General features: G+C 38.7%; 1 protein-coding gene across 1 annotated transcript in view; it reads right to left on the bottom strand.

Moving 5' to 3' along the window:
- Window positions 1–4,174: 4,174 nt before the first annotated feature.
- The window catches only part of HTR2C (5-hydroxytryptamine receptor 2C), a 169,374-nt gene continuing 163,192 nt past the window's right edge, over window positions 4,175–10,356 (bottom strand). Inside the window, exon 5 of the mRNA XM_077988416.1 lies at window positions 4,175–7,641. Within this exon, the coding sequence (XP_077844542.1) occupies window positions 6,815–7,641 (827 nt within the window). The 3' untranslated portion in view covers window positions 4,175–6,814. The remainder of the gene's footprint in view (window positions 7,642–10,356) is intronic.

Here is a 10,356-nt window from a genome sequence, read left to right as displayed (position 1 = left end):
AACGGGCTCACTAAGTTCCCTTCTCTCTGCTATGTGGAAGCACATATAAAGATAGAACCTCTATCAGCATTTTTTCTGGGGTAACTATAATGAGGAGAGGTTTCCCAGCAATCCAAATTGGACATGCAGTTTTATCAAGAAATTAGCATTTTTTTGTTAAGTCACTGAGTCTTTGTGATTTTTTTTTAATGCAATTTAGCCTAAGCTATGCAGATGAATTCAAAATCTAAGAATCTTAGTAAGATGCTGGATTGAGAACACATTTAAAAAGAGGATAAACCACAGGAAAAAAAATGTATTTACTTTCACCTCTGTGTGATTTGATTTTGGCTGAAGTGGCAGCCAACCAGGTTGTTTTGTTATGTAGGTGGTGACTGAAGCAGCTGACAAATAATAAGAAATATATATTTCATCTCTGCACCCAGTTCCTGACACAGAGCTCCTAAGTCCCTTGGGATTTCCTGGGTGATAGAAGTGTCTTTTGTTCTAATGAAGCGACTCTTGGTGGGCTGCTTGATAGCTTCAATATGGGGGCTGTTAACAACCAAGCCATGATTAGAAGCTTGGGACTTTTGGCCCAACACCTATCCTTCAGGAAGGGGAGTAAAATTGGAAATTGAGTTAATAATTAATCATGCCTGCATGATGAGACCACCATAAAAATCACTAAACTATGGGGTTTAGAGACCTTCCCGGTTGGCAAACTCATCCATTTGTCGGGAGTACAGTGTACTCTAACTCCGTGGAGACAGAAGCCTCTACACTCAGGACCATTCTCGACCCTGTCCTCTGTTCCTCTTCATCTGGCTATTCATTGGTATCCTTTCTTTTTAATAAACTGGTAAATGTAAGGAAAGTGTTTCCCTGAGTTCAGTGAGCCAGTATAGCAAATTATCAAAGCTGAGGAGAGAGTTGTGGGAACCTCTGATTTGTGACCAAGTTGGACAGAAGAGTGGGGTATCCTGGGCACTCAATATTTGCAACTGGCATCTGAAATGAGGAGCAGTTTTGTGGGACTGAGTTGTTAAACCATGGGGTCTGTGCTAACTCTGAACAGTGTCAGCACTGGAGTAAATTGTAGGACACCAAATTAGTGTCTGCAGAGAAGTGGAGAATTTCTTGGTGTGGAAACCCCATACGTTTGGTGTCAGAAGTGGAATTTTCTAGAAACAAATTATAGTTGTGGTGAACCTTTTCTACTCAATTAATACATTTTTATGGATGTTGAGATTCCCTGTCAAAGATCTTGCCTTCAGGAAAGAGGTGTTTATTCCCAGGTGCTCAGATGTTGTGAGTTGATAGCTCACAGCTCTAAGTCCTCTTTGGGAGTTGCCTTTGTTGAAGTAAGAGGCCTGGCATAAGATCACATATTTCTTTTGGGGACAGTGGAGGTGTAGAGGCCTGGCCCTCTGATATGGTTTGGCTGTGTCCCCACCCAAAATCTCATATTGAATTGTAATCTTAATAATCCCCTTAATACCCATGTATCAAGGGAGAGACCAGGTGGAGTTAATTGGATCATGGAGGCAGTTTCCCCCAGGCTGTTCTTATGATAGTGTGTGAATTCTCATGAGAGCTGATGGTTTTATAAGTGTTTGGTAGCTCCTACTGCTTTCATTCTTCTTCCTGCTGCCCTATGAAGAGAAGTCTTCTGCCATGAATGTCAGTTTCCTGAGGCTTTCTCAGCCATGTGGAACTGTGAAGCAATTAAACCTCTTTCATTTATAGATTACCCAGTCTTGGATATTTCTTTATAGCAACATGATAATTGGCTAATAAACCCTCTCACCTCAACTTTTAATAATTCTGAAGGTTATCCTAGATTCAAAGCTCCCCATGGGGCTCTGCTAAGTGTGATACCATTTTTTGGTGTTCATTCCTCTTTATTGTCTTGCCTGTGGTATTGTAATCTTTAAGTACATGCATAATTAGTCAGGAAGAGTGGTACTTTCTGCTGTGTTTGTCTCTGTGAACTTCTTTCACAAGATTCAATTTAAGTTTCAAAGAAAATAACATGGAGTGCTATGTTTTCCCCTCTAAAGGTGAAGGGGAAATAAGTCCTTATTGTAACTCTATCACAGTCCAACTTCTACCTCTGCCCAATCTTTATTTCTTTCCTTCTCCCATGCATAAAGATCTCAAGATCACTTCCCAATAAACATCCTGCACACTTTTCTCCATCTGTGAATTTATATCCCAGGGGACCCAATCTATGTCTTAGAACTATTTATGTTTTGAGAGTGCTATAGGTCACATAATATTTGAGAACCACTATGAAGCCACCTATTCCTGTTGATATACAAAAATATCTCTTTCTAATATAATCAGTTCTCTAGGTTAGTAGTCCCCAAACCCCTGGCTGAGGACCAATACTGGTCTGTGGCCTGTTAGGAACTGGGCCACACATCAGGAGGTGAGTGGTGGGCCAGTGATCATTACTGCCTGAGCTCCTACACCTGCCAGATCAGCATCATTAGATTCTCATAGGAGTGCAAACTCTATTGTGAATGACACATGTGTGAGATCTATGTTGCACATTCCTTAGAATCTCACTGATGCCTGATGATCTGACGTGGAACAGTTTTATCCCGAAACCATCTCCCACCCTCACCCCACCATCTGTGGAAACATTGTCCTTCAAGAAACTGGTCCCTAATGCAAAAATTTTGGGGACTGCTGATCCAGGTGACAGATGGGTTTACATATGTCTAGGGGAGAATACATAAGGAAAAAAGGGCCTCAACCTTGGAAATTGCATTGGCCTAAGTGGGAGCTGGGAAACCACATGGATAAAATAAACCTATTGCTACTTGATGGCAAGAAGCATTTTTCTTTCTCTCCTCAGACCATGAAGACCTTCTAGAGCTACAGACTGAGGCAATTTAGTGTTCTTCTGCCCTCTTCCCTTCCACTGGTAGTAGTGACTCCAAGACTAGGCCTTCAAGAAATTTCAGCCTCTCTCCATTGCCTCGATGATGGGCTCGAGTAGTCCCTAGCTCTAGAAGAATAAGATATTTCTGGTCATGGGTAGCAGTAAACCTACTTTTTCAAGTGGCATTTCAACGTTTATCTCTTGACCCACTTATAGGAACCGACCTACTCAGAGTAGCAGAGAAATGAGGTATTGCTGCTTTTTTTCCTCAGGGAGCTGATGTCATGCCAGTATTGTCTAGGCTCACCCAGCATCAAAAAAGCATATATGTTGAAACAAAAGGTCAGTGTATTTTGTCATCCCTGGTTCCAGGTATGGAAGAAGAGAGTTGTTTTAGTATCATGTCTCTAAAGCCAGTTGAGATAAGATATAAATTAACATGCCACACCTCATGAGTGAAGAACTGGGAGTTGTAAGACCTAGTTTGGCAACTGGAACAGATAACACAATTCTTGCAAATTTTTTTCTTTTCTTATCTTTTTTTGAGAGTGTCTCACTCTGTCTCCCAGGCTGTAGTGCAGTGGCATGATCATGGCTCACTGTAGCATCTACCTCCTGGGCTCAAGCAATCTTGCCTCAGCCTCCCAAGTAGCTGGGACTACAGGCATGCACCCCAGGGCCCGGCTAATTATTTTTTTATTTTTATTGGAGATGTGGTCTTGCTGTGTTGCCCAGACTGATCTCAAGCTCCTGAATTCAAGTGGTTCTCCTACTTCAGCCTCCCAAAGTGCTGGGATTACAGGCATGAGCCACAGGCCTGGTACTAGCAAATATTAATACTCAATGAATACATGTTGAATGTAGAGATGCTGCTAAATGTTGGAGACAAAACCATCTACAGGATAAACACGGTCCTTTTTGTCCTTGAGGAGCTTAGATTCTAGTGGGAATAAGCCAGTACTGACAGCTATAACAAGGAGAGCATGTGAACCACCCCAGTCCTTGCTCAAGTAAGGAAGGCAGAACAATTTGGGAGTGTGGTTATTTTGTTCATGAGGAATTGGTGATGCTGTTGTTGATATTGTTTTTGTCATTCACACCTCTTGTTTTTCCTCTGATGCTATAGTCTTTGAGTACCCGCATCATTACTGAAAAGAAAGTGATCTTTTCTGGTTGCATTTGTCTTTGTCAACTTATTTTACAGGATTCAATTTCATTTTCTATGAAAATGAAGTCAAGTGGTATATTTTTCCCTTGAAAGATTCGGGGGGAAAAAAGACATGTGACAGATTATTCAACATTTAATAAATTTAATAAATTAATAGGAAGTCTCACAAAACCTGTAGTGGATAACATACAGGAATTAGGAATAAGACAACACTTTGCAACCATTCACAAAAAATACCATTTGACAAAGGAGAAGAATTACAGAAAATAATATAAGGCAGTCTGTTGCACGTGTCTTACACAGATATACATATATAATAATACATCAAAATGATTTGTTTGATGGTAAATTCATCACCTTTACATTTATCACATGGACTTCTTTTAAAACATTTATAAAAGTTTGTAGATTTAACATTGAAGGGTAAGATTTATATCCAAATGAGTATATTTGTTTCATACCAAACTGCACAGAACTTACGAATAGCACACAATTTGAGGATAATTACCATGTTGGGTACTATTAAGTACTACTACTTGATGACATAAGAATCATTAACAAATGTGCTGTAAGCTATTATCATCCAACTTATTGCTAGTACTTTCGGAAATCTGTGGTTTATATTTTATTTCTTTGTAAAACATGTGCTATGAGCTTGCCCTGATAGTTCAGAAATCAGATGTTTCCAATTTTTTCTAACACTCACACTACTTCAGATCTGAATGCATGGTCTTTTAAAGGATTGCTGAAGGATTTTCTTCAGCCCTTCTTCCATCAGCTATTCTGCCCTACATTAATACAAATCGATGGATTCATGCAACATACATGGCATACATGCAGGGCACCATCTGTATGTGCAGAACTCATGCTAAATGCATGCTGTGTTTCTTCAGACATTTTCATTTCGGTAAGAATTAAATCATCTCATTCTGTTTCATATAATTATTTTAACATGCACTTCAACAGACCTAACAGGCAAGGCAGGTAGACTTGACTTTCGTGTTATATTTGGGCATGCTCAAGCAATTGACTGATGTTTGGCAGTGTTGCAAATCAAATAGAGACTGTATGAGTTTCCTCAAATACAGCAGCTCTTCCACTGCCCCTGTGGCAGACTATTGGATTTATCTATGCTGTGTGTTGAGAACACAGACCAGGGGTTTTAGAAATTCACATTTTTCATTAACCAATTTTAAGATACTGAGAGGCACCCTCTCAGATGTGTAAGTAACTGTCGAGTGTAAGAACTAGCATCATAAATTCTTCGGAAGTTTATCCACAGTTGTGTGAAATGGACACATACGGAAATACTGTTACTAGAAACACTTGTATACTCTGCACACAGCATAGACTGAATGGTCTGACTTTAGCAATGCTTGAAAACCTTTCACGGTTTAGAAACTATTAAAATGCTACTGAATTCTTAGAGAGCAGCAGGCCCACGAAAGAAACGATGGCCAACACTTATTGTAACACAACACTATATTTTAACAAAGATTTAAACTTCTGGTACGTAATTGCAGTGCAATGAAGAGCTTGCCACTTTCACAAATTAGCTGCAGCCTTTTCCTGCACTAGAGAGTTTGGAAGGATCTGAAAATGAGATAAATTTTGCTTAAAATCCAAATGGAAACTCTGTATTTCTGTAATTCCTAGAGTTCGGTAAAAGTGTCTTTTTAATTACTTTTTTTTTTCCACATTCTAAGGGCCCAATTCTGTAGTCCTTAATCAAGTAAAACTTCCAAAGTTTCTACCATCTCTACTTCCAATACAAGTTTTACTCAAAAATGGACTGCTAAATTAAGTCCTATAGATAGAGGTACCATAATTAAGAAAATATTTTAATAAGGCTCAAAATACTAATTTCACCTTGTGTGAAGCACACAAATTTCCAGGATGCTGAGATCAAAACCCAATTGATGTTGAATCCTGGATTGGGAAATAACTCTGGGATTTCATTTCCCAGTTTAATCATAGAATTAGGAATTTACTAAGGACCAGAATGAAAACACTAATTTCAGTTTGCTTGTTGTAATAGCCAGAATTTGAACATTGTCTTTAAGAAGTGAAAAGCTATTTGGTGTATTATATCTCATCATCCTTCCACTTCTGTAGTCCTGGTTAACCAGCTGCTATGTTAAAATACCACTATGTTTAGGGACAGACATTGCAGTAAATACCGACACAACATTCTGACAATGTCAAATTTTGCCCCTATATGAACAACAAGACTAAGTTCTGCCTCTGACTCACTGACAGATGTATCAGAAAGCAGAACCTATCTTACTGTGTTTATATGTGTAGATGAGCAGAGCAGGAATTTAAAGTGTATATTTACTGTTAACCCGGAACAAATATCCACTGATTTTGTTAATTTAGGTGTGGTTGAAATGTAACCACTGTCATGTGCCTCATTCTGGTCACCTGCAAATGCCACCTGAGATGAACATGAACATTGCCATATGCACAAAAGAAAGAGAGAAAGGAAGGAAGAAAGGAAAAAAAGGAAGGAAAGAAGGGAGGGAGGGCAAAAATAAACATTTTATTCATCAAACAATCAAAATAAGTTAGTCTCCATCTACTATAAACAGTAAATATAGAACCCTAAATCTCACTAATGTAAGCATGATTGTAAAGTACAAGGTTGCAAAGCTATATGTAAAAACACCTTTTTTCAGACAGCAATATTTACATTAGTTAAGACCAACAGAAAAAGAAGAAAATTTTCCTACACGTGTAGCTTGTACTGTAGGAAAAGACTGTGCTGTTCTTTCTCACACACTACTAATCCTTTCGCTAACCACACTGGAGGGATTTACTGGTAACTCTAAATTCTCAGCTTGCATCTCTATACCGGGCTCATTGTCACTGGCTTTCTTGATCACCGGTTCATTGGTATGCCGATAAATGTTAACATTAAGCTCCCTCCCTGACAAAGCAGTGGCGGCAACTCTTGGAATTTGCCTGACAGGAGGCTTTTTCTCTACCTTATAATTGCAGCGCAAATAGTTGGAGAATGCCCTTCGGTAAATTTTGTTGAAGAGAGTATACACCAGAGGATTGATTCCTGAACACACATAGCCAATCCAAACAAACACATTCAGAAGCTTTTCCATGAGCTTTTGGTTACAGGACTTCTCACAAAGAACCGACAGAATATTGGTAATGAAAAATGGGCACCACATGATCAGAAACACAAAGAAAACAATCCCAAGGACTTTCGAAGCTTTTCTTTCATTGTTGATAGCCTGCATGGTGCCCCTAGGACGTCTCTCCTTCTTCCTTCTTCGGCGTGCGTTCTGGTCTTGGTTAGGGTTTGCAGCGTTCTCTTCCTCGGCCGTATTCCTCTTGCAGCACTTCAGGAAATCCAGACTTAGTCCAGGCGGTTCCTCGGTGTGGCCGTGCAGTAACATCAAAGCTTGTCGGCGAAGAACGTAGATCGTCAGGCAATAGGTAATCACCATAATCGTCAGCGGTATGAAGAAAGCTACGAAGGACCCAATAAGAACGAAATTTGGGTCGTTGAGCACGCACGTCGTGTTGTTCACGAACACCTTGTCTTCGTCCCTCAGTCCAATCACAGGGATAGGAACTGATACACCTAAAGGAAGAAAAAAGGAAGGGTGTTGTTATAGAATACTGAAGGACTGAACAGATGTATTCAACGGCATACATTAATTCGCACTTTACGGAAGGAAATTCAGACCTGATATTTGTTGAAAGCTATTCACGGCATAATCGATAGTCACATGAAACACTAGCAGTATGGCATCAGAAAATGATGGTGTTTTTCATGTTAGGAATGCCTTCTCCCTAAATTCTATAGAAGGCATGGAATTACCCTCATTGATATTAACTATATTAGAGACACGGTTGTGTCAAATTTGTTGGATTTCCAAGAATCGTCCTGGCTCATAGAAGGCACTCAATAAATATTTGTTGGATCAATGAATAAATTAACATCTGTACTTGATGACATTAATAAAGTCAATCATTCTTTCTTTAGCATATCATCTTCCAAATTCAATAAAAATGAGACACATACCACCTGTAATAGTAATAATAGCCTATTAGGGTTGGTTGGGAAGAGTCTAACTACTATGAAATAGTATGAAATACTAACATACTATGAAATACTATGAAATAGTCAATAAGCAGAGACTGAAAGGATTATCTTTTTAGCAAGGATTTTTGTTTGTTTGTTTGTTTGTTTTATTTTGAGTCTCTGGGCATAAGCAATGTTTCAAAGTCAAGAGAGGGCGAAATGTAGAGTTGGGAGAGATGCAGTCCTCCAGTTTCTGTGTGGAATTTTGAGCTTTTGTGTTTTTAAGAATACTGAGAGGTAGTACTCTAGAGAAGCATTTCCTTCAATAAATAGGCCCACAGTCAGAAAATATCAATGAGGAGGTGGCAGAAGAAGGTGATTTTGTGCCTGAGCATAAGAAAGAAATCTGGAAACTTTCAGAAATAACCACAGTAGGTCTTCAAGAGGTCCTGCATCAATACATAGAGCTAAATAGATAATAAACAGAGATAGAGATTGCTATCCTCTCTTGTGTCCACAGGAAGTCAAAGCCTGGGAAGTTCAGATTGTACTTGTGGGATTCCATCAGAGATTATTAGGAATCCTGGGCTGGTAGGTGTCTACATCATGAACTGTGAGGGGAGACAGAAAAGGATTCTCAGAGATCCTTGCTGACCTTAAGGAACACATGAGTAGTTGTAGCAAATCTGAAACAGAAAGTCCTTACCAGTTGTGTTAACATGCCTAGTCAGGTATAGAGTGTCTGGCTGGATGATCAAGAGGGGAAAAAAATGGGTCAATGCTTCTTTGCTAGAGCTTGCTGAGAATGCTGACTGATGTTTAATCTCTCGGAACACAGAAGGGAGACAGTGTTTTGAAAGTGATCTTTAAGTCTTCTTCCTCAGACATGGAATTTCTAAAATGACTGGCCTTTTCCTAGAGTAGGAAGCCAAGTAACAGGATGAGGAAGCCACACAGATACGACAAGACTTCCCTGGGTATTGTTCCATGCCTATCTATAGATCTGAACCTAGGCACACCATTCAGGAAAGTAGGAAAGACTGAAAATGAGGAGGCACTGCAAACAATAAGTCTCCTCAAGTAGTGCATGGCCAGATCCTAAAGAAGAGACCTTTGCACCTGGACGGGGTGGAGTGGCAATTATTAGAAGGAGAAAAGAGAAAGTGGTTTTTCACCAAGTTTGATGAAATGCCTAGGGAAATTTCAACAGGAATTTGGGAATATAGAGTATAGCAGAACCACACAAAATATATTTCTTAAGAGTTAAAAAAAAAAAAAAAAAGTTAAGAACGCTGCCAGACTGTGTTGTTAGAATCTTCATTTGAAAAATCATAAATGTAAGGCAATCTCTATAAAGAGCGCAGATCAAGCATGCCCTAAGGACATCAGTATTGGCTTAACCTTAATAACATATTTTAGTGGCAGATTAGTCTGCAGAAAGTTAATATAAGATGTTTAAAAGAAGGAAGAGTTTCTTTAAAAAAATTTACAAGAGAAAATGTTAGAGGGGGAACTTATACATTAAGAGATACTTAAAAGACCTGTCAAGTAATGATAATATGTGGAACTTCTTGGGATCTTGATGAAAGCAAAAACATGTTAAAATTTTTCATAACACAATTAAAAATCTGAACAATGACTAGCCTTTGGATGATATTAAATAATTATTGTTCATTAATTTTTAGGGGAGGTGTTGATATTGTGGTTATATAAAAAGATAGCTCTTTTATTTTTAGATGTGCATACTAAAACACTTAAGGATGAAGTATTACGATGTCTGGAGTCATTTCAAAATAATACGGGAGGGAGAAGTGGATGAAAGTATGGATGAAACAAGACCGTCCACAAGCTGATAAATCTTGGAGCTGGATGATGAGTTCACGGGCTTTATTTTATAATTCTACTTTTGTAATCTTTGAAAGTCAACTACTAAACAGAAAGCTTAATAATTTTTTTCAACTAAAAAAAAGAGAAAAGAAGACATAGAGGTCCTTTCTGAAACAGAGTAACATCACTGTTAAACCTCAGATTTTAAAAACTCTCCAAAACTGATTGGCCACAGTTAACCTTGGAAGTGATTCCTTCCAGAGCAAAAAAAAAAAAAAAAAAAAAAAAAAAAAAAAAAAAAAAATTCGGATCCCTAAGTAGAAACATTCAATCGCCGGTTTGAAACAACTGCAGGGAAGAAGGCCATTTTCTGACAAAGTGTTGGTAGGAAACTCCGTGATACCTTTCCAGGTTCCTTACAGCAAAAGCAATAAACGATGCAGG

This window comes from Macaca mulatta, chromosome X (genome assembly GCF_049350105.2).
Source record: "Macaca mulatta isolate MMU2019108-1 chromosome X, T2T-MMU8v2.0, whole genome shotgun sequence".
Taxonomy (NCBI): domain Eukaryota; kingdom Metazoa; phylum Chordata; class Mammalia; order Primates; family Cercopithecidae; genus Macaca; species Macaca mulatta.
The sequence above is the reverse complement of the archived record's forward strand: the minus strand, read 5'-3'. Positions and strand labels throughout refer to the sequence as shown.